Source organism: Apiospora hydei (assembly GCF_038363865.1).
Source record: "Apiospora hydei strain CBS 114990 chromosome Unknown utg000009l_segment0_segment0, whole genome shotgun sequence".
Lineage (NCBI taxonomy): Eukaryota > Fungi > Ascomycota > Sordariomycetes > Amphisphaeriales > Apiosporaceae > Apiospora > Apiospora hydei.
Window position 1 is genome coordinate 760,477 of NW_027117368.1, and position 26,591 is coordinate 787,067.

The 26,591-nt window shown below is 54.9% G+C and overlaps 8 protein-coding genes across 8 annotated transcripts; 4 read left to right on the top strand and 4 right to left on the bottom strand.

Annotated features, from left to right (window-relative positions):
* Positions 1-3,821: 3,821 nt before the first annotated feature.
* PG997_011999 (uncharacterized protein) lies at positions 3,822-4,301 on the top strand (the record flags this gene model as incomplete). The annotated part of the gene is made up of 1 exon (XM_066816314.1): positions 3,822-4,301. One exon carries the CDS (start codon positions 3,822-3,824, stop codon positions 4,299-4,301), a length of 480 nt encoding a protein of 159 aa, XP_066662006.1.
* Positions 4,302-5,134: 833 nt separating this feature from the next.
* On the bottom strand, positions 5,135-6,710 carry PG997_012000 (uncharacterized protein; the record flags this gene model as incomplete). Its single annotated transcript, XM_066816315.1, has 2 exons — positions 5,135-6,405; positions 6,680-6,710. 2 exons carry the CDS (start codon positions 6,708-6,710, stop codon positions 5,135-5,137), a joined length of 1,302 nt encoding a protein of 433 aa, XP_066662007.1.
* On the top strand, positions 6,700-7,678 carry PG997_012001 (ATP-dependent Clp protease proteolytic subunit; the record flags this gene model as incomplete). Its single annotated transcript, XM_066816316.1, has 2 exons — positions 6,700-6,840; positions 7,094-7,678. The coding sequence occupies 2 exons, from the start codon at positions 6,700-6,702 to the stop codon at positions 7,676-7,678; spliced, it is 726 nt and encodes a 241-aa protein (XP_066662008.1).
* A 345-nt stretch (positions 7,679-8,023) lies between these two features.
* On the bottom strand, positions 8,024-9,613 carry PG997_012002 (uncharacterized protein; the record flags this gene model as incomplete). Its single annotated transcript, XM_066816317.1, has 3 exons — positions 8,024-8,446; positions 8,478-9,200; positions 9,230-9,613. The coding sequence occupies 3 exons, from the start codon at positions 9,611-9,613 to the stop codon at positions 8,024-8,026; spliced, it is 1,530 nt and encodes a 509-aa protein (XP_066662009.1).
* Positions 9,614-11,187: 1,574 nt separating this feature from the next.
* PG997_012003 (uncharacterized protein) lies at positions 11,188-13,330 on the bottom strand (the record flags this gene model as incomplete). Its single annotated transcript, XM_066816318.1, has 2 exons — positions 11,188-11,209; positions 11,487-13,330. The coding sequence occupies 2 exons, from the start codon at positions 13,328-13,330 to the stop codon at positions 11,188-11,190; spliced, it is 1,866 nt and encodes a 621-aa protein (XP_066662010.1).
* Positions 13,331-15,445: 2,115 nt separating this feature from the next.
* PG997_012004 (ATP-dependent bile acid permease) lies at positions 15,446-20,137 on the top strand (the record flags this gene model as incomplete). The annotated part of the gene is made up of 1 exon (XM_066816319.1): positions 15,446-20,137. The coding sequence occupies one exon, from the start codon at positions 15,446-15,448 to the stop codon at positions 20,135-20,137; it is 4,692 nt and encodes a 1,563-aa protein (XP_066662011.1).
* A 148-nt stretch (positions 20,138-20,285) lies between these two features.
* On the bottom strand, positions 20,286-22,147 carry PG997_012005 (glycoside hydrolase subgroup catalytic core protein; the record flags this gene model as incomplete). Its single annotated transcript, XM_066816320.1, has 4 exons — positions 20,286-21,500; positions 21,760-21,856; positions 21,947-21,970; positions 22,068-22,147. The coding sequence occupies 4 exons, from the start codon at positions 22,145-22,147 to the stop codon at positions 20,286-20,288; spliced, it is 1,416 nt and encodes a 471-aa protein (XP_066662012.1).
* A 2,135-nt stretch (positions 22,148-24,282) lies between these two features.
* Positions 24,283-25,726, top strand: PG997_012006 (transcription initiation factor TFIID subunit 6; the record flags this gene model as incomplete). The annotated part of the gene is made up of 2 exons (XM_066816321.1): positions 24,283-24,393; positions 24,422-25,726. The coding sequence occupies 2 exons, from the start codon at positions 24,283-24,285 to the stop codon at positions 25,724-25,726; spliced, it is 1,416 nt and encodes a 471-aa protein (XP_066662013.1).
* Between the last annotated feature and the right edge of the window lie 865 nt (positions 25,727-26,591).

Here is a 26,591-nt window from a genome sequence, read left to right on the forward strand (position 1 = left end):
GTGAGCCTGGCCAGCTGATTGGCCGGAAGGGAGGCCAAGCTGCAAGCACGGGCCCCAACCGCAAGGCAGACCTTCTCCAAAGTTCCAGAACTGACGACGAGCTAACAAACTGCCATGCCCATAGATGGAAACGGCAGTGCCTGGAATGCAGCCCCAGCCTCAGGGCATTCTCTGGAAGACTCCCATTTGGCCAGGGACATTTGCTTGATCTATCATCTATCTTGATCTAACTTCAGCTGCAACTCTTAGCAGCTGGGCTCAATCCGTCTCTGGTGACCAATCATCTTCAATTCCAGATTCCGGGCTCGGGGCGACTCTCGTATTGAGGTCGTTTTTGGCTGCCCACTGCCTGTTTGCATCCTCCCGCCCATGAGGCTGAAAAGAGCTCTAAGTGGATCACGCCTTTTGCCTCCTCTGCGGAGAACCCATGAATCTTTTCTCGGCCACTCCACGCCTAGATAAGATAAGACAACAGGTGCGCATTGCCAGTCACCATTGCAGTGCAAGTCTATCGCTGGTCTTTCATTAGTGTAATGGATGGATGGGACTCGACTATTTGATACCCACTGGACTTTTCTTCCAGAGTATTGCAATATGTTTCTGCTGTTGGCAGGCGGCAGGTAGTGGTGTTCCTGGTCAGTCACTGGTCCAACAACCCCGCCATCTTCAGATTTATCAGTCCGTTGTTGATAGCGGGGTTAGCGGGGTCGTGATCTTGAGTCAGTTGAACGCTCCATGTATTCTCGTCTCCATTGGGATTCTTTGGAACATTGAAGCCCGTCAAGGCAATCGGCTGCAAACAAACGATTGCGGTTATCGCTTTCGATACCTCCAGCATGTCCTGGAGCCAGCGAGCCATCCGTATCAAGTGATCAAATATGCCATGGGACCCGGTATACAACTGCAGCCTGTCATGGAGACTTACATTCATACGAACGTACAATTTAAACTTACTCAACTAGTGCTTGAGGTACAGAGTAATGCCATATGTAGTAGATATGGTTGAGTCATGGGATTACAAGATCAACAACACAGGTCAAACATGACAAGTCCACCCATCTACATGTAGCCAAGTTTCTGACGACCAAGCTTCGAGATGACAATGCTCCTGCCTGGGCTGAGAGTAAGCCAGCTAGGCGGGTGACAAGAATGCTCTTGCCGCAGACCGAAGTACCATTTCTAATCATGATATTATAAGACTAACGAAGTTTTTAATATAACATAGAATTCAGATTGTATTATTCTATAAAAAAAAGATTTAACGATAATTTCTTAAAATTTTAAAGCCGTCCGCTGATTTTATACAGCTTGTTGGTGGTCCGTGCGTTGCGCACGACCAACCTCGGAACCGTAGCTAGTTACCTTCTCAATTGATCATCATCTTCTTCCCCCAATCGAGTGCTTTTCGAAAGTGACCGCTGTCGTTCTGTTTTTAAGCTCAATAAAGTAAAGTGGTAATATCGAGTACTTCAATATAAGCCCATTTGCTGTAGGCGCATTTTGGTCACCCGCCTGCCAGCGCCATACACTATGAGCAACGCCATGGATCACGCATTATCTCCATGAAGTCTCAAGACCCAAGCGGTCGACGTCTCTAGTTTCAAGATACCACCCAATCCAGCCCATAACCATACGGCTTGACTTACAGTACAGTAAATAGACGCTCACAATCCCCGGCCTGAAGAACGTGAAAGGCTGAAACATGCCAAGGCTCGGGTCAGATCTGTCAATGCTGAGAGTAGCCGGCATTGGTGCCCATTACGCGGCTCTATGCCGATGTCATACTGCCGCATGACGAGGAAGAGAAATCCCGGCTTCAGCTGGTTCTGCGAAGTCGGACTCTGTTATTGGGAGTGGGAAACCCTTCGAGGAAACGAGTAATCGCAAAGGCAAGGCAACTGGCTGCATGCAAACGTTGAATGACACGACACGCATTTCTCATCCAAGGATCCTACACAATATCTGTTTAGTTGACAATGGAGCTATCTCTTGGACCGAAGACAGAGAGAGAGAGAGAGAGCCGTCTGGAAGGTCAAGTACTGTCGAAGGACTTCCCGTCTCTCCCCCTTAATGGCGATAACGCTGCCCTTGGTATAATACCTAATTATTTAATAGGAATAAGCATTATGCCACTAATCGGATAAGCATTATACCACGGCACTGATTATTCCCTAGTCCATATCGGAAGACACGATATGGTGGGGGCAGCGTTATCGCCATCAAGGGAATATCAGACACTGGCGTCGTCTCCATCCTTGACTGGACATAGGATGACACCGGACAGTAATCGGCAAGGCTACGGTTATGGGGCTGCCATAGCAAGACCTGGTGGGACTGCGGGCTGGACGATCGTCCTGGATGAACTGCTTGCTCGGCTAGGGTTGACCGTATGCTTGTTTCTTCCCTACGTCGGTACGTGTACGACAACATAATAAGCCGGAGGCTCCGCTGGGGGTCAATATGCAGTTCGGTATTATCCGTGATACCTCAAGCTGCTTATTTCAAGATCGCGCCATCCGAGTGTCAAACTCCGTCACTCAGTGCTCTAGGGCTTTTGAGGTGTGTCTGAGTAGATGGCGGCATGACCTTCCACGCAGGTCTAGATTGCCTATGGCAATCAACTCGCGGGACGGAGGAATCGCCGGTGACCTACTTTTTGGCAGACAGGCCTCCAATCTACCCTAGCAAGGATATGTATGGTAACAGCTGTCCTATCCTAATTGCCTACCAGATCTGATCCATAACTCATTAGGTACGGTAACGGTCAACCCCCTTTTACAACGTGCTATGCTAGTCGTTAAGCTTAAGTTGACGGGTGGCCGGCCGGGCCACCTGGACTTCTATTTCGGGCCTTTTTCCCAATACTGCCAGCTTCCGTTCTCTCGCGTGTGCGCCGAGCGATAGGGTTCGCACATAACTTCCATGCACGTCAATCAGATGGGCAATGCAGGCTGTCGATAACGGTTTCATCATGAGGTCATTTCCCATCTGAGGCCGCCCGAGGAGACGGTCGGTCGGACCAGGAGCGCGTGCTCCCAGAAAACAAGTTGGTTAAACGACAAAATGTGGCACTTTTCGTGGGGACGGGGACTAGGCTGGTTACAAGGTTGCCCTTGGCGTCTCCGTTTGATCTTTTTTATCTTTTGGATCGTAAGAGCGATCTGGTGCAAGTCTACGCGAGCGAACGGCGGCTGTGCCCAATCACAGGCCGTTCCGTTGCCCAGGATCAGCTAATTCCGGCCTCTGTCCCCGGGAACAATTGAAGAGACAGGGAGCATGGAGCCTTGGAGCATTAGCACACACACCATTTTCTTGGACTCTGCTGCCGCATCATCTGTTTCAGAGACGACTCCTGGTTCCCATGGATCTCATGCCTTGAAGCATTCAGGAAACATTTCCAAGAAAATGTCTCCCGACCAGGCGGCGCGATGTCCGAAAGGAGGCCAACAATCAAGGTTGGCAGCCTGTCTACTGCCCTGTCATCGGCCATCGCCTAGCAAGCGACACGGTAAGAAGCGGCAGCAGTTGCTATCAACGGCCATAAGGAGTAATAAGTACATATAAGATCCCCAAGGGGATGCAATGCCATTCCAGTTCGCGTTCATTCTACCTTTTACACTTTCGCGCACACAAGGCGATTATCCCTCCCCATTATTATCAAGACTCTATCTTGAGCCCCCTGCTTCCCAAGTTGCATTACGCGTACCACCCGGCTGGGACTCATAGCAGAAACATCGGCTCAAGCTACCCCCTGTACCTACACAGCGAACCTTTCTGTTCTTGCCCTCCTCCTCCTCCTTTCCATCCCAAGTCCAGTCAAAATGCTGTCCAACCGCAAATCCATGCTCGCCGTCCCGGCCCCCAACCGCGCCTCGACCTTCAGCAGCGCCGCCACGCCGCCGCAGTACTCGCAATCGCCCCAGCAAACGCACCCCTTCAGCGTCTCGCACCCGGAGTCCGAACCGCACAGCGGGACGCCCTCAGTGCCCACGTCCACAACTCCCACACTGCCGGGGTACCGCGTAGTGCGCACCCTGGGCGCCGTCTACGGCAGCACGACGTGCGCGCGCAAGGACACCAAGTCGCTGCTCAAGTCCGTCACCGGCTTCGGCTCCGAGGCCAAGAGCCTGACCCACCTGCTCTACAACGCGCGCGAGCAGGCCACCGCCCGCCTCGTCGTCGACTGCCTCGCCCGCGGCGGCAATGCCGTCGTCGGTCTCGGCTACGGCGAGAGCGAGATCTTGGGGTTTGCGCAGGTCTCGGTCTACGGGACGGCGGTCTATGTGGAGAAGGAGGTCTAGCTTCTGCCTGCTAGAATGAAAATGAGAAGAAGAACGTTATGAGTGAGGTAAGTGCATATCCCGAAGAAGTGCGAGTGCCCTTTGGAAAAAGGTCCCCCGGCTGACGAGTTGTCAGGTTTGCTTGGTTATTACCATGAAAACAAGAAAACAAAAGGGGGACCCGTCCTTGAAGTCATGGCCGTTTTATTTCTTTCTTGGTCTGTCTTGGACATTTGCGTTTCGGTTCGGTAGCGTCATAGAAAAACCTCTGTCACGGGTTCGGGCGCATGGAGTTTTTGAGGTTTGAATTAGTACATTACGACCACATAAGACAGGGAAACGATCAGCTTTATTACTTTCTATCCTTCGCATCGAGACGTTATACGCCACATACACGAGCTCTATGTAAGAAACGAAGTTGTTGCGCATATGCCAGCATCCTTGTCGTCCAAGACGTGACAGCCCGGCCCAGAGTATTGGGTTGTCACTCGGATGCTGCAATGCATGAAATATGGGGGCACGCATTTGTAGATGCATGCACTGCAGTCTGGGGATGGTAACCCACATTCCTGGGAGTCAGTTGCTCCGTGCAGCTTGCATATTAGCAGTTTACTCTTTAGAATACCTAATGAATAGAAACAAGTAATGATAATGCATATCCTAATGATGACCAACATAGTCGCCTAGTGAGTTCTGTTGGTATATACACAGACTGAGCAAAACCATTACGGTGTCAACCCAGTCAGATATAATCATTACTGGCATTCAAAGTCTCTTTGGATTCAACCCGATGCGGGAGATTTCATTGTTCGAGTTTTACGTATTTTTGTTTTATTTCTTTTCCCGCAAAAGAATCATCTATAATCTGACAAGTAGCCCTGAAGCTTCCAAAGCTTCAACTGGAGATCTGTACTCCGCCTTCCGGCCAACATGAATATCGATCCATCCTGGAGAGCCCCGGCCTCTTTCCGGACCCGAGCGGCAGTCTCCTCGCCTAACAACATGGGCATATTGTGGACAGCAACAGCCGTCTTGGCCCCCTCCTTGTCGGCAAACTCATAAGTAGCAAACGGGCCAGGCGAGTTCTGTGCCGGTTTCCCATCTTCTGCGGGCGAGTCATCGCCAAACCACAAGACGGCGCCCTTGTGTTTGTATTGGACATCACCCCAGCCGAAGCACTTGGCGATGTAATAGCGCCCCTGCTCCACGCACAGCCGCGAGAGGTACAATAGGTCCTGCTCCACGTGCTGGCGCATCAGGCCCAGCACGAACTCGTCCATGTCCTGCCGCCACACAGCCTTATTTCCAAATATCTTGTACTGCGAGCTCGAGGGCCCAAAGAGCATGCGCGACTGCCCATAGAACCCGGACTTGTCCTGACTCATGGCGGCCAGAACATCTTTGCGCGCCGGCCCATATGCGTTGGGGCCGAGGAGTTTCTCTCTCGAAGGCTTCTTCTTATTTGCATCGTTACCTGCTGCTGTAGATGAGACACCCTCTTCCCCCTTATTGTTCTTGTTCTCGCCATGGTTGCTGTTCTCCAACGCCAAACTCCGCGGAACCCACCACGGCTGCCCCGTCTCCGGGTGCGTGACGAGGTGGAAGTCCTGGAGGAAGAAGCTCGGCAGCCGGAACCGGATCACGGAATCGTAGCGCACGGGCGTCGCGAGGGCCTGCGCGAAGGCGTTGGCGGCGAACTGGCGCTCGAACGTGCTCTGGGGCTTCGAGGGGGTGTGCTTGGGCTTGCGCTTCGTGTACTGCTCGCGCTTCGCCCAGAAGGACGGGTCCATGACGGGCGACAGCGGCAGGCTGCCGGCCGCCGTCTCTATCGTCTTGGCATCCTGGTCGATCTGGAAGGCTTGGTCCCAGTCGTGGAAGAGACTGTTGCTGTCCTCGTCGTTGTGGGCGGCGGGCGGCGGGGGCGGTGATCTTCGGCGGGCGCTGTTACTACTACTCTTGGCTTGGTCGCTGCTGATGCTGTTCTGTTCCGTCGCCGGCGCTTTGGATGCGTAAAGGCGGCATTGCAAGTGAGGTCGGCAAATGCGGGTTGAGATAGCGCTGCTACCTCGCAACGCCGGACATCGTCTCATAGCCGCATGTGTGCTGAAGTTCTGGTCGGGTGTGGCTTTCAAGTGATTTAAAAGGGACGGCCAATTGCATCAATTACCTTAACCTTTTGCCGACGCCTTTAGCTGGCACAATAACGCTAATCCGGGCAGCTTTTTAGCGAACGAGGTCCCCTGTTTTCCTCAAGTTCGATATCGGCTAGAGCTCCACCGTGCGCCGACGTCAGCGCTGTCTAGCGCGCCCGCGTCGTTGGAGCTTCGAAATACTAGCTTGCAACGTTCAGAACCAACACAGCTCCGACACATCACCACACAAGCAACAAAGCAACGCACGCTTGCGCTCTGTTGTCAAGATGTTGAACATCCAAAGACCGATATGGCGGGCACTCAGGACATTGCCGACAAGGCAAGCCCGTTCTTTCGGTGGGTTCCCCGGTAGCTCCCATCAGACGCCCATGGGAGCTATCCCGTTACCATACATCACGGAAGTCACAGTAAGCTGAGAAGAAGTCGCAAAGATACTGCTATGCACTGAGGTTGGCTAATGAGATAGACCGGAGGCTGGAGAACCTGTTAGTTACCCTGGACGGACTATGCGATCATCTTAAGAAGGCCAGCCAATGTTGACGAGTATTCTCAATTGCAGATGACATCTTCTCGAAGCTCCTTCAGGTAAGCAGCAACAAACAACCTCCCCCAGCAAAACCCATGCGAACTTCGATCAATTGACCCTGCTGGTATATGTAGGAGCGAATCATCTGTCTGAACGGCGCTATCGACGACACCGTGTCTGCCTCCATCGTCGCGCAGCTCCTATGGCTCGAGTCGGACAACCCAGACAAGCCGATCACCATGTACATCCAGTCCCCCGGCGGCTCCGTGGTAGCAGGCCTATCAATCTACGACACGATGACGTACATCCGATCCCCCGTATCGACCGTGTGCCTAGGCCAAGCGGCGTCGATGGGCTCTTTGTTGTTAGCCGGCGGTGAGAAGGGCAAGCGCTACTCGCTGCCGCACAGCAGCATCATGGTGCACCAGCCGCTGGGCGGGACGCAGGGCCAGGCCAGCGACATCCTGATCTACGCGACGCAGATCCAGCGCACGCGCGAGCAGCTCAACGAGATCTTCCGCAAGCACCTCAACCAGGCCCACGGCCACGACAAGTACGGCCTCAAGGACGTCGAGGACATGATGGACCGCGACAAGTACCTGAGCGCCCAGGAGGCCAAGGAGATCGGCATCATTGACGAGATCCTCACGCGGAGGGAGCAGAAGGTCAAGCGGGAGGAGAACGCCGAGGAGAAGAAGGATGAGGAGCCCAAGCAATAAAAGTCGCAGTAGGTTATTGGGAGTTGCATCTCACAACGCTGCTGCAAGACTGAGTGTTGCTTTATATAACTCAGGGTCGCGCCTCTGTAACCCTTTATACTATGGCTAACTCGGCCAGGTCGTCACTCGAAAGTCCGGGGTGCATGTGGTTATACTCAGGGTAGGCACTAATGCATCTTCTGTGTATCGTTGTACATATTCAGTTGGGATGAAGCAGCTGTATGAACATTACGTCGAACGGTCATATGTCAGACATTCTTGTGCTATACAATATTGCCGAGTATGTGCACAGCATTTATATGCGTTAGGAACTATGTACAAATGGATGAAGCCTGGTCTCTTCCCCTACACGCACTGGGAGTACCACTCATTGGAGACCTTGCAAGTGCCCTGCGAACAGCACGTAGCTCCGTTCCAGCCCGACCCGCCGCACTGAGCGTAGAGGGCCTGGCAGTTCGGCGCAGGCGCCGGGTTGTTCGCCGTCGTAGTGGGCGCGGGCGCCTGGGTCGTCGTCGTCCCGGCAGGCGCATCTCCGCCTCCGGCCGTGGTCGTCGGCTGCGGCGACGACCCGCTGCCGTTGCTGAACTGCCACCAGTTGAAGTTGAAGAGGTTGTCGGACCCGCCCGTGAAACGCAGGAACAGGTCCTTGGTGCCCGTCGCGCCGCTCACGGGGCACGTCACCGTCGCCCACGTGCTCCAGCTGCCCGTCCCGGCCACCGTGCAGGTGCCGACGAGCGTGCCGGTCGCGCTGCCGAGGCGCAGCTCGATCTTGCCGCCGCTCGTGGCCGAGGAGACGCGCGCTGAAGGAGGTGGCGCCCGCGCCGCTGCCGAAGTTGACGCCGCACACCTTGATGTAGTCGCCGTTGTTGATGTAGGAGACGGCCATGCCGCCCTCGCTGGCGGCCTCGGTCTTGACGCCCTGCGACCAGGCCATGGTCTCGGCCTCGACCCGGACGTAGGGGTCCAGGGTCCCCACCTGCGCGGGCCCGCCCGTCGACATCTTGATGGTCGGGATGGTGCCGTCGGCGTTGTAGGCGAACTCCTCGACCGCGACGGAGCGCTGGTAGCCGCTGCCGCCGGGGAGGGCGCCGTTGTGGTAGAAGAAGTACGACTTGCCCTTGTAGTCGATGATGCCCGGGTGGTTGGTGAAGCTGGCGCCCGCCGACGCCATGATGACGCCCTTGTAGGTCCAGGGCCCCGTCGCGCTCGGGCCCGTCGAGTACCGGATGTCCTCGGAGCAGCAGTTGGCCGCGTAGATCATGTAGTACGTGCTGTTGCGCTTGTATAGCCAGGGCCCTTCCTCGAAGGTGGTCGGGCGCTGCGCGTTGCCGTTGCGCTGGCCGAAGCCGGCGGTCGTGAGCTGGACCTTGTTAATGCCGCCGCTGTACGAGATCATGTCCGCGTTGAGCTTGACGTACGACAGGTTCGGGTTGCCCCAGTACAGGTAGGCCTGGCCGTCGGTGTCGATGTAGACGGTCGGGTCGATCTCGTTGTTGGAGACGAGCGGCTTGCCGAGGGCGTCCTTGTAGGGCCCTCGATCTTGTCGCTCACGCCGACGCCGATGGACATGGCGCCGCTGTTCTGGCGGATCGGCACGTAGAAGTAGAACTTGCCGTTGCGCTGGACCGTCTGGCCGGCCCAAGCGTTGGCGTTGGCCCAGCTGAAGGTGGCCAGGTTCGCGGGTACGCCGTGGTCCTGCCAGTTCTGCATGTCGGCCGACGAGTACAGGTGCCACTCGCGCATGTCGTAGCCCGTCGCGCCGTCCTGGTCGCGGCCCGTGAAGACGTACACCCGGTCGTTGTAGATCATGGGCGCCGGGTCGGTACTGAAGATGGTCTGCACGATCGGGTTGTCGGCCCGGGTCACGCCCACGCCGCTCAGCACGGCGCCGAGCAGAAGCAGGGCGCGGGACGCCCAGGGAGTCGCGGATCTCATGATGATGGCAGCGGCAGCGGCAGCGGTAGCAGATCAGTCGCAAGCTCTCGTCGATGCCTTAGCGATTGGTGCTACCAAAACCCATCTCGAGCTGGGCCGGGATTGACTCAAGCTTAAGTAGTTGATTCGCTCCGTGGCGGGTGCCGCGGTTGCCGCTCGTGTAGTGCTCTACTTGGCCGAGATGGGTAAGTAGCTCGTATTCACGTTCCCCACGATATTTCGCATCAATAGGACTCGTTGCGGGGGCGGTGGTCCGATCTCCATGCGATCACACGGCATGAGCCGTGGTTGCAATCGGCAGGACCAATGCAGTTCGTCTCTCGGTTATCTTTCGACCGTCTGTTTTTCCCGTCGTCTGGGCTGTGTTGATGTCGTGGCTTGCTGTCTCCTCTTCGGCAACCAGGCTCCGAGTCTACCAAATCAGGCCCAGTGCCGATGCTCCCCGGAGAAATACCCCAGTCACGCCAGACTCCGGACCCTGTCACCGGTGGAAACCCGCGCCTATCAGAGCTCAATGTTGCTTTTAGGTTACCTTATACTCCGTACCTTGGCTCGTATTTATTGCCATAACATAAATAGACCCTTACGCTAATGTATGTGTCATATGACAACCAGATCTTGACTGCAACTGGCAACTGCTTCGAACCAATGTTCGTCATGATGCGCCCAGAAAGTGCACATACGCATAACCAGACTGCAAGATCTGCACATGCCATTATCATACGCCTCCAGCTCAAAAATTGCGACAATTTGCGTTTTTTCGTACGAAATACAATAGCAGCGTTCTATAGGTAAGAAATTAACATAACTTTAGCCAAACGTATAAGCCCAGAAACATTATTCACCACATCAAAGAATACACTATGGATAGTTGCAAGAGGCGGATTGAAGCCTTCTTAAAATAATACGCTCTGCCCTTTGGGAAGTTCCAGTGATTAAAAACTCAATACAGTATCATCGTTCTAATACATCATGACTATAGAAACAATGTTTTGCTTTTGCCACAATGAATTAACTTGGCCCCAGCGGACAGTCATTCTCCGTGCCTCGGTCAAGACGTATCAGCAGCGAGTGGCCTTGGTTGACAGACCTCGGGATTGGTTTATGGAAGTGGCTTATCCTTGACTTAATCAAATAATATCAAATCCAGTTGAGTACAGTGACGGACGGACAAACAGGGTCTGTATATTGGCATGCTTTCTCTTAGAGCAAATTGTCAACCTTGGAATACCGTTTTTGATGCTGATATGTATGGAACGTATAGGCTCCTACTTGTGAATTTGGGAACCTGTAGCCAAAGGCCGTCGCTGGCTGAAGGAAAAGGGGGCCGCCCCCTCACACAGGTTTCCCCCTTCGTCTTTTCTTTTGCTAACACGCCAGAGGGTGCCAGGATGCCTCCGTGATTATAGATGTGTTGATTGGCCTTTATGTTTACATTTGGAGCCGGTTATCCCTGTATTTTGACCAATTTAGTATACATCTTTATCTGTCTGTATAGTAAGCCACGGTGGCCCTGATGCATTCCGTCTGCACCGGAGCACCAACTTTGTAGTTACGAACTGCACCTTTGCAACTTACTCCATATCTCTCCAGGTTCTATGGGCTTGTGCAAGGAATCCCATTAGCAAACTCTGTTTTCTTACTTACGCTGTATGTTTACTCGTGCATGAACAGTTTGCGTATTTAAATCATATGGTTTCAGATTACGTGTGATTATCTACGCGCAGATCCTGCATACAACCTATCATTCTGCGTCCAAAATCGCCTTCGTCGCCTTCTCCGCCAACAAATACGTCGGAACCTGAATGAAGAACCCAGGAACAACAGGGAACGCGCTAGCATCCACCACCCGCAACCCCTTAGTCCCCCTGACCGAGAAGTTCGAGTCCAGAACCGCCCCCGCTCGTCGTCCCCACCAATAGCCGCCGTGCAGCAAGCATGGTGCCCGAAGCTGTTAGTATAAGCCCAATTCTTGATCTCGGCCTCGGTCGAGACATTATCCCGCCCCGGCGTCTCCTCCACAAACGACCCATCGAGCGGGATCAGCTTGTCCATGGCGTCGCGCGCGTACCGGATCCCCTCGTACGCGGCCTGCAGGTCCTGGTCTCTGGACAGGTCGTCCTGGAACGTGTTGAACGTGATGCGCGGCACGTCGAGCGGGTCCGCCGACGCGAGCGTCACGGCGCCCGCCCGGTTCTGCGTGCTGGCTTTGAGCGCGATCCACACCCAGTGCGCGTGGTCCGCCACGGCGTCCGCGGCCCAGCCCGGGTAGAAACCGGGGAAATTCGCGGGGCCGCCGTAGACCCACAGGTCCGGGTCTTCTTGCGTCGCGGCCGTGGACTGCAGGGCTACGCCGATGGCGAGGCCGTTGGTCGCGTAGACGCCCTTGCCGGTCTGGCCGATGCCGGAGAGGTACTGCTCCAGGCACGGATCGGGGACCTCGGGGTACCCCTGCATGAAGGTGCAGCCCTTGAGGAGGGAGAAGTCCTTGTTGGACTTGCTGATGGTGGAGATCTCGATGTGGTCGCGGAGGTTGGCGCCGACGCCGGGCAAGTCCACCTTGACCGGGATGCCGAAGCGGGACAGTTCGTCCTTGGGGCCGATCCCGCTCAGCTTGAGGATCTGCGGGGTGTTGAAGGCGCCGCCGGCGATGATGACCTCCTTGGTGGCGTTGACGGTGCCTTCTCCTGAAATTGTAGCAGATCCGGAACGGGGATCTGCACGGTACAAACTCTTGCCTTCCATGAAACTTACGCCAGTAGCTCGGAGGTCGCCGGCCAGGTTCACCTTTGTAACGAATGTTTCAAGCTTGATGTCGAGATGATATCTTCTGTTGCCCAAGATGTCGACAGCGTTGGCCACATCCAGAATCCTATCACGAGCCCCGCCACGCTTCGAGTTCTTCATAGAAAGTGGGACTTGATACGGCCCCTTGGTGATCGTCCGGCCCGGGGCGTTAACATCCTTCAACAGGATCTCTGCCAGCCCGGCAACCGTACCAATCAGCGAAGTCGTGATGCCCACCCCGAGAGCCGAACCGGCAGACACAATGATACTGACGACTTTCAGGTCCTGCACCGCGGTCAAGAGCGAAGTCAAAGCCGTGTGAAACCAACCAGTAAAGCCGTGACCCAGGATGCTGTTGGGGAGGTAGTCGCAGTTCTCAATCTTCTGGTAGAGCTCCTGGAACGTCTTGCCGTTCCACGAGGCGTCGCCGGTCTTGTCGGCCACGACGTCCCAGTCGCTGTCGAACGCGCGGATGGCGATGAGCGCGTTGTGCTGCGCGCACCCGCCCAGCGTGCCGGCGCGCGGGTAGAGCGTGCCGATGGGCTCGGCGCCGGCGGGCGGATCCAGGCCCGTGTAGACGGTCCCGTCGGGCAGGCGGTACGAGGTGATGCGGTTCTGCGCCTCGACGGCCGGGTCCGGGCTCCGCGTCGCGAAGAAGTCCCACTTGGTCTCGGCGTACTCGGTCGAGAACGGGAACATGGCGGGCACCGACTCGACCAGCTCGTCGCCGTAGTCGCCGCCCGCGTCGATGAGCAGGACTTTGTGGCCGGCGGCCGCTAGGTTGGCGGCGAGGGGGCCGCCGCCGGGGCCGGAGCCTACTACGACATATTCGTAGTCGGAAGCAAGTTGGGCTTGTCTTGGTAGTATTGGGTTGTGTCGGCAGTAGCCGAGGGCCAAAAAGAAGAAGACTACAACTTGCAGCACGTACATCCTTATAAAGGGGGAAACAGTTGGGGAACCTTGTCTCGAGATCCAAGTTGAGATTTACAGCGTCCTTGTCTATATATAGAGTTTTCCTCCGTCCCGTCCGTCAAGGTCTTTCCTTCTGCGGCTGGTGTGCCGCTTCACACCAAGCCAAATGGCGGCACGGGACCGATGCGTCTGGGAGAGCGCGCGCCAAGATGGGGAAGGGATCGGCACTGCAGCTTCTTTATAGCTGTATAGACTATCGATTATCTCTAGCACGATCTTACCCGACATAGCGGTTGAAGGATGGGTACCCCGCACCAGATCTCGTCATGCCTAGGCACTTCTTTTCATGTTGTCCTTAGGGGAGGTGCCACAACGTCGGGTCCTTGCTGGATCCGGACTGTCTCGGCATGCACGTAATCTTAATCAGCTCAACCGAGATTATCATCACCTGCAACGGCAGCATGACCCTCCTTATCTTTTCGTGTGCGGTCCAATTGAGACAGGATGAACTACATAAGCAACAGGCGCATAGCAAAGAATCATGTTTCTTTCCCAATAGACACGCAAAGCGGCCGCACCACCTCCAATGCCGCCCCTTTCCGGTAAGTAGTTGAGCGCTTGGGTATGAAATGAGAAAAGCAATGCATCTGCAGCAATTTAGCTTGGCATCCCATGATTGGCTGGCTTCGAATAATACTCATTCCAACACGAACAAAGCTATTGTGGCACGACACTAAAATCTTGGCTACTGTTGAGATGTAACGACATCTCCCCTTTGAAGCCGACAGCGCCAGGGTTTGTTTATTTTCGTCTAAAGGAACACAGGCTAGTAGGAGTATCGATCAGATACCACGTCTAGATGACGTGACGGCTTAGATATTATACCAATAAGACTAGGAAATCCCTATTCCGTACAAGACGACATAGTAACCTTCTTTCATATCAGTCGTTTCAGTATCAAAGAGATAGTTTGGATTTGGAATGTAATTTTTCTTTACGAAGTTGTTGTGTCCTCCGTGAATAGGATAATACATGGGTCACATACATATCTATTGTAGTTGTTGCATTTATTGTTGATATTGGCTCTTAGGGGATTTTGAGAACTCCACTCTACCTTAAAGCATCAATAGGCAACACACGATTACAGGTATCTGATATAGTAAACTTTGCCTCTATGTATCTAGCTTATCAAGCTCGCCCTGTCCGATTCAAGAGCGCGTCCTCAAAACCTCTTAGGTCTATGCTTCTTGGCAATGAACAGATCATTTCTTTATTCCCCCATCCGCCAACTTAGGGTTGTAAATGTTGCTAGCCAGTCACTTTTACCCCTATCTTACTTGAAGGCCGCCCGGTGATATGACTGCATTGGGCAAAAAGACGAATCGCCTAGGTTGGCCGCCAGTTTCGTTCGACGTCATTATGCATTACCAAATTCTTCGTCAATTTTCGGCCTACAGGCTCACTGATGTAATATCGAGAACTCCAGAGGAGGTATTCACAAGGGCCTGAAGGCAGTTATTCACCAACAGAGACGCTAGGTAAGGAAGGTGCCGAGGCAACTTCCTGATAGATTCCTGAGACTTTCAATAACCAGTCAAGACTGCAGCAACTGAGAGGAAACCTCATGGAAGGCATGTGCGTCTACGGTCTGGCCAGCTGGTAAAATGGCTGCCTTAGCCAAGCGAACCCCTTTACTTAACTTGTAGGCTGCAGCTATTTGTTATGCAGGAGCCTGCTACAATAGATACCATGGGTTTTGTAACAGGAAGACCAGTCACACAGCAGCCTCACTCTATAACAAAGCTATACTAGGGTGTGCAAATATTTTTGTTGTTGCCTATTGTGCTGTTGCTGATGCTGACGCGGAAGCCAGTCTGTGGGTTCATTGTTGCGCGTCTGATTGTCTGGGATCCTCCGTCACCCCTCTTCCGGCGAGACACGTATTCAACCAACCAAGCTTCCTCATTGGGCCCTGCTGTGCCGTAATATTGTGGGTGATATAATCCGTCAACATCCCGCCTCCACGATGCCACGTTTGAGAAAGCCCGTTGTAAATTTTCATAAGTTCTGACAAGAACACCACCTATCTCAAACCCAAAGCTTCGATGAGGGTAGTGAGGACGCCCGGCGAGAATGGATGCCATTATATGCCCAGGACCGGATCGGCAGGGCGACCAGCAAAGAACTTCAGCATGTGTTGTTCTGCGATCCCTAGATCTGCTTGTCCCCGCAGCGGCGTGCCTGATCTCAGCCATAGTCCATGTTCTCGGCAGATACCATGATAAGTCGCATCGCCCTGTCTCGCTGGACTCGGAGCCTACCAGCAGCAACCTCCTCCTACCTGCTAGGCCGCCATACGCTTCCAATCTACGACCATCTCTAAGCCGCGTCAGTATCTCGCGGCCTATGAAACGACTAGAGATCACCATACTCATTACTCTCGTCTTGACAGACTTGGCTCGCCTCCTTGATCACGAGCAATTCGGCTCGGCGGTAACCCTGTCGATCTCGGCCTGTCTCTTGGCTCTCGCATTGGCACGATGTCTTGGTTTTGTTGGACTAGACGCTTGTCTGCAGCCGCACTCGATGACCTTGTATGCTGTACAGGTACCATGCACCGCCGTTTTGCTACCTTTGGCGTTCCTAGACCACCCCGATCGACAGAACATGTACTTGTACTACTTCATTCGGATCTGGCTGTTCATTGGTCTTTTCGTGATACATGGATTTGCTCCCAGGGTTCCCCAGGTTGACCTGATCAACAACAATGGCTTTGTTTCGGGGTCGCAAGATACTGCCAGCCTCTTCTCCCTTCTCAGCTTTTCCTGGGCAACGGGGCTACTCTGGGAAGCGTTCCGGGCGGGATCACTGGATGCGGCGAGTCTTGATCCACTCAGGCCAGAGCAGACGTCAGCCTTCATCGTCTTAGCCTACATGTCCCAAAAGGTACGCGGCGCACGCCTCGCTTGGCAGATTCTCCGCTTTCTCCGCCTCGACATCCTCGAGCAGGGGCTATGGGCCACCGTGACGAGCGTGGCCGTCTTCGTGCCGCCCCTGCTCATCAAGCTCATCCTCAAGTACCTCGAGAAGGAGTACTCGGAGCGCATAGAAAGAAGCACGGCCTGGTTCTGTGTCGCGGGGCTGTTCTTCTCGGTCTCTGTTTCTGGGCTGGCGGAGGCGCAGTGCGGGTGGAAGGGCAACAGGATCAATGCGAAGCTTCGTGCTGTGCTGCTGAGCCAGACATACGAGAAGATATGCAAGAAGGCGACGGTGAGATCGTCGCCACCGTCTCACTCGGCTCCGAATGCAGAAGCGCAGGATGCAAGTCACACCACCGATGGGACTATCCTCAATATGGTCTCGGGAGATATCGACCACATTAGTGTCATGAGCGGCAGTCTCTACTTGGTATGGGTCACATTCCCGGTACAGATCACCATTGGGACCTACCTCTTATACCGAATCTTGGGATGGAGTGGCGTACTTGGAGTGTTACTTATGGTTGCTCTACTCCCCGTCAACATACTGATCTCCAAGCGCCTCGCAGCCGTGCAGGGAAAGCTGCTGTCAGCCACCGATGCGCGGATCCAGGCCAGCGACGAGCTTCTCCGCACCATAAAGTCTATCAAGTACTACGCATGGGAGTTCCCGTTCCGCGAGCGCGTTCGAGAGAAACGTACCGCCGAGCTGAACAAGCTGCGAACCCGGTTCATTTGGTGGTCGATCTCGATGACCGTGTTCTACTCGCTGCCTTTCCTTTCCACTCTGATCACCTTCTTCCTCTACACGGTCGTCTGGCGCAATCGGCTGGAGACTTCGGTGGCATTTCCGGCGCTCGCGACGTTTGCGGTGCTACGGATCCCACTGAACCGGTTGGCGGACTCGATCACGTTCCTGATTCAAGCGTACAATTCTCTCATGCGGGTCGAGCGGTTTTTGCAAGAGCCCGAGGTCAATCAGCGCTCACGGAACCCAGGCAGTGGTTCCCCGATGGCTGTTGGATTTGACAAGGCTACTTTGTCATGGCCTTGCAGTAACGCTAGTGAATCTGGTATGACTGCCTTCGACACGTCTCCCGGAAGTGCATACTTTTATTACAACAATTTCGCGCTGCGTTGTCTAACCATCGAGTTTCGGCAAGGAGGGCTCAATGTTGTCTATGGCCCCAGCGGCTCTGGCAAGTCGTCCCTCTTACTTGCGCTGCTTGGCGAGATGCATCTCGAACACGGCCAGGTCTATGTGCCACCCGCCGGGGCCTCGAATGGCTGGGGCAGCATGGGGCATATGGACAAGTCAAATGAGCTCATTAACACGACAGCATACTGCCCGCACGAAGCGTGGATAATGAACCGAAGCATACGAGCCAACATCCTTCTAGATCAGCCATTCGACAGTCTTCGCTACCAGCAAGTGCTAGACGCCGTCGCACTGGGCCCTGACCTAGCAGCTCTTGCCGAGGGAGACCAGACCCTTGCCGGAGATAACGGCAGTCGGCTCTCAGGGGGTCAGAAACAGCGAGTCGCGCTGGCTCGAGTTCTGTACAGTCCCTCGAGATTGGTTCTTCTTGACGATTGTCTTAGTGCTGTTGATTCGCGTACGGAGAACCACATCTTTTTCTACGCCATCAAGGGGCCCCTGATGCAAGGGCGGACTTGCATCTTGGCTACTCACAACATCCAGATTGCGCTCCCGCATTGCGATTACGCAGTCGAGCTTGAGAATGGACGGGTCAAGACCCAGGGTATGGCTGATCATATCCTTAAGAACCCATTTGGTGACAAGCCCCTTTCTGCAGATGCATCACCGGCGGACACCCCTGATAAGGGGAAGACCACAGTCTCAACTGAAGAAGTGGAGGCATTGCCAGCCTCTGATACAGTAGTACAGACTCCGAGTGGGCCAGTAGGGGACTATAAGTCACAGGAGAGTAAGTTCGAGGGCGCGGTGTCATGGTCTGTTGTGCGGTACTACCTAAACTCAATGGGTTCGTTGTGGTTCTGGCTCCTAGTTCTCTGCGGCTTCGCTACACAACAACTCGCAGCTCTAGGCACCAACCTCTGGATCAAAGAATGGGCTTTCCAGTCCAATAATAAGAACAACACCACCACTGCTAAAACCGCCAATGTTAGCCCCTCGTACTATCTCGCAGGTTACGCAGCAATCTGCACCGCCTACGCCGCCATCACGTTCATGCGCGACATGATCACCCTCTGGGGGCTCCCTGAGAGCGTCCTCGAAAATATTCGAGCACCTGCTCGGCTCCGTCCTCTTCGCCAAGTTCGCCTTCTTCAGCCGCCACCCCTGGGCCAGATCACGAACCGGTTCTCGCGGGACGTGGGCGTCGTCGACCAGCTGCTCGCTTCCTTCTCCGTCAGCGCGCTGCAGATCGCGGCATCGGTCGCTATGGTTGTCGGTCTGATTTTGTGGGCGTTACCTTCTCTTTATATGAAGGTCAAATTTGCTGTTGTTTTTGTCGCGTACTGCGCCGTCGTGCGTATGTATATCGGCGGTGCCCGCGACTTGAAGAGGATCGAGGCCGCGGCGCGCTCGCCATTGTACCAGCTCGTCGGCGAGACCATGGCGGGCCGGGTCAGCATCCGCGGGTACGGGCTCTACGAATCGCTCCTAGGCCGCGAGCACGCGCAAGCCGTCGACCGTCTCAACGGCCCCTTCCTGCTGCTCTCAGCGGCCAAGCAGTGGCTAACCCTGCGCATCAACGTCCTGAGCAGCATCATCCTAACCGCAACGGGCGCCCTCGTCGTGTACTCAGGCCCGCCCGGGTACAGCGGCTCCGTGGATTCCGGCGTGGCGGGTCTCGTGCTCATGTACGCCACGTCCTTCACCGAGAACATGCTCTGGCTCGCGCAGATCTACGCCATCATCCAGGAGAACCTGACGTCGCTCGAGCGCATCGTCGAGTACACGGAGACGGAGCAGGAGCCGATTGGGAAGAACCAGCCACTTGTCGACACTACGACAACTGGGAGAATAGGTGGCAATGGTTTGCCAGAGATCCCACCCAACTGGCCGCAACGCGGCGACGTGAGCTTCAAGAACCTAACCGCCCGCTACGAACCCCACCTCGCCCCAGCCCTCAAAAACGTAACCTTCCACGTCAACCCCGGCTCGCGAACCGCCCTCGTCGGTCGCACCGGCGCCGGCAAGAGCTCCCTCGCCCTCGCGCTCCTCCGAGGCCTGGACCTCGACCCCGGCTCCGCCATCGCGATCGACGGGATCGATATCGCGACCCTGCCCCTATCGCGGCTGCGCGGCGAGGCCGTCACCGTGGTCCCGCAAGATGATGCACAGCTCTGCTTCGGCAGCGGGACCACTGCGCGACAGTGCCTCGATCCCCTGGGCCGATACGGCGATGCGGAGATCGAGGCCGTGCTGGGGTCGATGCAATATCGCCTCGATCTCGACTCCGCGGCGTCGGAGCTGTCGCGCGGGCAGCGGCAGGTTCTCTGCGTGGCGAGGGGTCTGCTCCGGAAATCCAAGATACTGGTGCTGGATGAGGCGACGGCGTCGGTTGACCACGTGGCCGATATCGCTATCCAGGCTGGGCTACGTGTGTATGCTGCGAAAACAGGTACCACAGTAATCACCATCGCTCATCGGTTGCTTACTATCGCGGATTACGACCGTGTCGTGGTGTTGGACGGCGGGAGCGTCGTGGAGGAAGGCGGGATTAGGGAATTGCTGCTGAAGAAGGAAAAGGAGAACTCCAGCGAAGGGGGAAATGGGAATGGACAGAGTACGGCGCTGTTCCGTCGCTTGTGTGAGGAGTCAGGCGACTTCGAGGCCATCTTAGATGCTGCCCAGTGACCTTACTCTATGCGGTCTTGTTATAGTAAGCGGACGTATTGGTTTATATCTCTTGACCCATAGACAGGACATCTGTGGAGGATGTGGGAATGCATTGCTTATTAGATATAACGATTACGGATACAACTCCTCCTTGTCTCCTCAGGCATTACTGGAGTATTACGAAACTGGTAGCCATAGAAGGCAGACCTCCTTTCGCCCTCAACGTATTCCCATCCAGCGTCCAGCCGATCCCACCCCAGGGGCTAGACACGACCCGCGTCACTTCCACATCGGCAGGCAGCGCAATCCCGACATTGGCCACCGAGTCGCCCGGCGCCACGACGCTGACCAAGACCTGCCCGCCGTAGTTCCAGTACGCGACGTCGAGCCCTCTATCTTTCCCGTCCTGGAGCAGTACAGGGTTCGTGCCCGTCAGGAAATCCATGACGGGCGAGGCCGTGACCACCTTAGCGATCCGCGAGAGCGCGTTGCCCAGCGCGTCCGAGGTCGGGTAAATCCAGGCCAGCCGCGCCTTGGCGCCGTGGTTGAGCGCCAGCACGTCCATGGCCCAGGCCTCCTCGGACGTCGGGTCGCGGCTCCAGTAGTCCTCGGGAATGCTGAAGGACTGCGGCACCGCCCAGATCGGTTTGCGCGTCGCCGTGCCGCCGAGCCAGGCCTGGTAGTCGTGGAAGTCGTCTATGCGGCTCGCGACGTCCAGGACCGAGCCCTCGCAGTTGTCGCACCCGCAGTCGCCGAAGGTCTCGTTGCAGGCCGTCTTCCACTTCTCCGAGTAGGTGGCGTTGATCCCGATCGGGTAGGCGTCCTCCATGATGATGTCGGCGCCCGCCGAGTATTCCTCGAAATGGTAGTTCTGGCAGTTCAGCACCAGCGCGGTCGGGTGGTACCTGTCGAGCGAAGCGACGAGGTCGTAGGCCTGCTTCGGCGAATCGAGCGGGTCTTGCCAGCCGTCGGGCTCGTCGGCCGTGTACCACGTCAGCAGCGAGGGGTGGTCCTTGACGAGGGGCACCTGCCACGCGATCGAGCTGAGGTTCTTGTACGAGCCGCGCATGTCGTACTGGAAGAGCAGGTTGAGGCGGTCCATGGTCCGGATGGTGGCTGACATGTCGGCGTCCGCGAAGGAGTTGACGACGTTGACCGCGTTGAAGCCGAGCGAGACGTATTTCTCGATGTTAGAGGCGCTCTTGTTCAGGTAGCCGGAATAGTCACCGTAGAAGCCGTACGGGAAGACGGGCAGGAAGACGCCATTGGTGGTGGGGTTCCGATACAGCAGGGAGCCGTACAGGTTGTCGATCTTGACCACACTGCCGGTGCTCTTCTCGGGGAGGAGAAACAGCTCGGTGGTCACGGGTATTTGGAGTCGCTGTTGCGCGAGGTCGCCGTCAGGGTGATTGGGTACCCCTCCATTCGCGGCTCCATGGTTTTCAAATCAACCGGGAAAAGGTTGTCCGTCGTGCCAGGCACCACCGTACCCATCGCCAAGGTTTGGTTCTGCCATGCTATCGACACCTTCAGCCTGTCTGGCTGTTTGGTCGTGTCATTGGTTGAAGAACTCCACGGCGAGCCGTGTATGTAGGAGATAGCAGCGTCGACGATGAACTCTCCCCCTCTTCGCTGGCTACATAGATGCTGTGTCTTGGGGTGATCTTCAGATCCAAGAGTGGCGTGGAAGATCGGCTAGGCGGCTCCAACCTGCCGCCGGGAATGACCAGGGGCGAACTGTACGGGGTCTGTCAGTCTCATGAATCTTGGCGTATTGTTGATATTCCATGCACTCGCAAACCGGGTGACGGTCTTGATGCTGCTTACTTAGCCTGGTACGACTTGCCACACCTGAAAAATATGTTAGCAAGACGATCTTTATGGCGGGCCAATGTATGTTCTTGAATACAAGCAGTAGGGTTATTTTGGTTCTAACACCATAACTTACCATCGATCTTGAGCGGCAACGCCTGAGACGAACAGAGCTACAATGGCGCTCGCAAGACCTCGAACCATAGCACCTCGCATAGTGTATGCCCTTGGAAAGATGTTTGGTAGTTGAAAGGAGTCACCAGCAGGCAGCTTTGGGGGCCAATGCAAGACAAGATGTGGGAAGAAGGGCGTTTCATTAGAGCATATCTGAGAGAATCAGAACCACAACATTGCCTCATGACACTGGTTCCCAAATAGGAAGGTTCTTCGATAGAAGCCTGGGAATCAGACGTTAAATATGCTGCTTCGGCAGTCATCGTCTCATTGAATGCCGCCCCCGCAACTCAATTTCCCGGGGGTTGGCCAGGCCCAAGACAAGGATTGGAGGGGTAAAGGTTAAGTAAGTAGGTACTTGAAAAGAAGGGGTGGCTAATTGTAGGTACAGATTGCATCAATAGCGATCATGGTTCTGCTCCCCAGTCAGTCAGTTGCTGGATAAATGACACAGAAAATAAGACACGACACCAAACAAGGTGACAGCGCCCAGTCTCAATTAGACTTCAAAATGTTCTTTCCGTAAACAATGCTACCAGCATGGTGAATACGATCCGTTGTTGTGGCGTTGCTCAATTCGCTGCCCACGTTCAAACTCAGATCAGCAACAATACGCCGTTGGGGAAACCAGTTTAACCTAATCTTGCGCTGCCGCAAAGGGGCAGGTTCCAGGCACCCGAGAGACACCAGCAAATAGACATAGTCGTCTGGACAATTAACGGTTTTGTCTAGACAAGGTTCTAGACTCTCGTGTCTGCCATCTTGAGCGAAATGAGATTTCGTTCTATAGCTAGATAGTCAGGTACTCAAAGTGGTGTTACCCAGGGGGATATTGGTGGCCCTATCCGATTGAATAGAATAAAGGGGTTCCTGGCATGGCACATATTTGTCGACCCTCCGCATCTGTTGTGGTATGATTATAAGATGTGCTGTTCTCGCAAGATTCATCACATCGTTACCAGAGGAATAAGATCAAGTAAGTTGGTCTCCGTTTCCTTGTCGTACAATGCCAATTTCGTCAAGGGCTGGGCTCGAATCGAAGATGGCCTGTATGCTCGGTTTCTTGTATAGTAATTGACAACCAAGATCTGGGACAGGTGTCCGACAGATTGACTTGGAAACGGTCAATATTCTGGTTAAATGATGGCGTAGCATCAATTCAAGCCCGAGTTTATATGATCCAGTTGCCTAGATATTTGCTCATCGACATGTACCTCCTCCATCCAGCTTCTCAAAATCAAATGCACTTGTACGCAGTAGCTCGGCGGAATCATCACTGGTCTTCCTCAAAAATAAAATATTCGGGTGTCATTAATACACATTATTCAAGCCTTCGAGGGATCTTCAGGGGCCTGGAAAAAGAAATATTTTTTCTTTTTCGTCTTCGAGGAATGGGCAGTGCACATTCACCTTGAGGGGTGCTATCCGGAGAGCAGGAACGAGAGGGGGAGTCTACGCAGCTTGTAAGAGAGTCGTGACAACGCAGTTTCCCAACCAACATTTTCGAACACACGAATAAGCCCATCTCCAGATAGGTTGTAAGCAAGGTCCCCGGAACTTGCGTTTCTAGAAAGAAGAAAATAATCGGGATTGTTCTCTTGTACTAACAGCGAGACAATCAATTCCACGAACAATCCCCAAGAACAATCACTTGAACGCACAAGCCACCAACCAGCCACACCCCACCGGCAACCCCAACGTCTTTTCTCCCGACCATCTCAAATAAGGCTGAACCTTTCCAACATCACCAAGCATCAAGCTACATCAGCCTTGTTGCTCGTGATCAACCTTCCCTTCGTCAACTGTCTCCTCTGGACAGTCCAGGCGCATCATTTACATCATCGAACGGTCAACCTTGCTTCCGTTCTGCGCCGAAAGAAATCTCGGGGCAGCTCTCGTTTACCTCTTGCCTTCGTCGTTTCCGTTTGGGAAGTCGCAAACCGTCCCTCGAGGATGTGCGACGTGCGACCTGTTTGCCTCTTCAAAGCGCATTAACCGATTGACACTCGCTTCAAACATCAACCCATACAAGTCGACTCTCCTACCAAGCTTTCGTACCACGTGAAACCCCTCCAAACTCGCTGCCACCCAAGTAAAAATAGTTCGTACCAACCGATACCATCCGAATCGCAACTTGATCAACCGGGAAACCTCTCGAGGGGATCCGAAGGTCCACGATGGCGTCCACCACAGCGGCCCGCACATCGGCTCCCCAAGATGCCGCACACAAGCCAAACGAGCCGCGCCTTCTGTGGAACCCCGAGAACGTGAAGGATGTTGCCGAGTCGGTAGGCATTGGCGCCTTGAGGTGACGAGGCCCTTCGCGTCTTGTCGCAAGATGTCGAGTACCGCATCGGCCAAGTCATCGTCGAGGCATTGCGATTCATGCGCGCGGCCAAGCGCACCAACATGACGGTCCAGGATATTTCGCAGGCGCTACGCGTCCTTGACGTCGAGCCCTTGTACGGATACGATTCCACTCGGCCGCTCAAGTACGGCGAAGCGAGTCTCGGCCCCGGCCAACCGCTGTTCTACATCGAGGACGAAGAGGTCGATTTCGAGAAGCTCATCAACGCGCCGCTGCCCAAGGTCCCCAGAGACATGACCTTCACCGCCCATTGGCTCGCCATCGAAGGCGTGCAACCTTCCATCGCACAAAACCCCAGCACCTCGGAGGCGCGTTCGCAAGACATGCTGCCCAAGGGTCCTGGTGCCAATCCTGCGCTCCCTGCCCTTGCCGGAGCCCAGTCGGCCAACTTCCGTCCGGCTGTCAAACACCATCTCAGTCAAGAGCTGATTCTGTACTTCGAAAAGGTGCAAAATGCTATCTTGAACGACGACCCAGACCCAGAAGTCGAGCGTCTTCGTGAAGCTGCGCTTGGTTCCATATCCTCTTCACCTGGTATCCATCAGCTGATCCCGTACTTTGTCACATTCTTCTCCAACGAGATCACCAACCACTTGGACGACGCGTTCATCCTCCGCCAGGTGCTCGCGGCGACTAGTGCTCTCGTGAACAACCCGGAGCTCCATCTCGACCCTTATGCAAACTCTCTCATCATCCCGGTCCTCACCTGCCTTATGGGCCGCAGGCTGGGATCGGAAAACGGCACCGACGCGCTAAAGGAGCAGTACCAACTGCGCGAGTTGGCGGCGAGTCTGGCGGGGTTGATCGTGCGTAAGTTCGCGCGCTCTAACAAGATGCTGCGACCCAAGACGACGCGCACATGTCTGAAGCAGTTCCTGGACCCCAACGTGCCGTCGGCGGTCTGGTACGGCAGCATCCTGGGCGTTTCGGCCGTGAGCGGGCCCGAGGGCGTGCGCGTTCTGCTGTTGCCCAACATGAAGGACTTCGACACCAACATGCTGCAGAAACTGAAGGAGGGCAACGAGAACTCCCGGCTGGAGTACGAGGCTATTGTTGGCGCCATCATCAAGGCGATTCGCACCCTCGTTCCGGATGCCGATCAGGTTATGACCAACGGCGTCAACGGCGCTGGCAGCGGGCGCGAGATCCAGAGCGTGAAGGACTTCCTGGGCGACGCGGTCGGCAGCCGGCTGGCCGTCTTGGGCGATCATAGGCTCATACAGGCCGTGCTGGACGCGAAGTCGTTCAACTGAAGCTGAAGTTGTAGTAACACCAAACATGAGGAAGAGTCAGATGATGACGAGGGAGGGATAGAGAAAGCGGAGGAGAGGAGAGAAGAACAGAGAGAAGGAAAGACAGCTTGTACTTATGAATGGCATAGGCGCATCAGGGACATAAGGCGTTTTTGGCGTATACCCACCACACCACATAACTGAATGAACGGGTTGCTTTGGGAATGATATGCATGAGCGAAAGTTGGTTTGCTTGCAAAGCACCAAAACAGATGCGAAGTAAAGCCTGGATAACGCGGTCTTTGTCGAGGCTGTCGCGTGGTGAAACCTCGGGGAGGAATTGGGCTGCCCAGTAGCCCCCCTCGGCAGGTGGCCTACTTGGCTTGGCCAAAAATTGAATAAAAGATAATAACAATCAATGGGCTTGTTTACCCTCGTGAAAAATTGGAACATGTGTGTAGACGTGGGGGAACCTTCCGGGTGGCCAGAAATCACCCAGCAGCTTATCATGCGGCCTGTGCTATACTCGGCGATGTTTAGCTAGCCGGTGGGGAGCTGTTGCGCTTTGGGGCCTCTTCACACGAAGCTCAGGTAATACTTAGGTAGCTTGCAAGAAAATGAAAGTGTACATTGGGCACAATGATGTATCTAATCATGCGGGAACACCTATCGTCTCCTCGACCCCCTTCTACGCCTTCCTGAGGATTCTTTCCTCCCTTCGACGTCTCCAGGCAGAGCTGTCATCCTGATATCTTCCTCCACCTCACGAATGGAATGATGCTGCCTGGTGGTAGGCTGATTTTACAAATTCCAGGACCAAGTAACCCCTGGCTGGCTCCTATTCGACTTGCTTCCTCCCCCTCCTCCTCCACTACAACCCCATCCC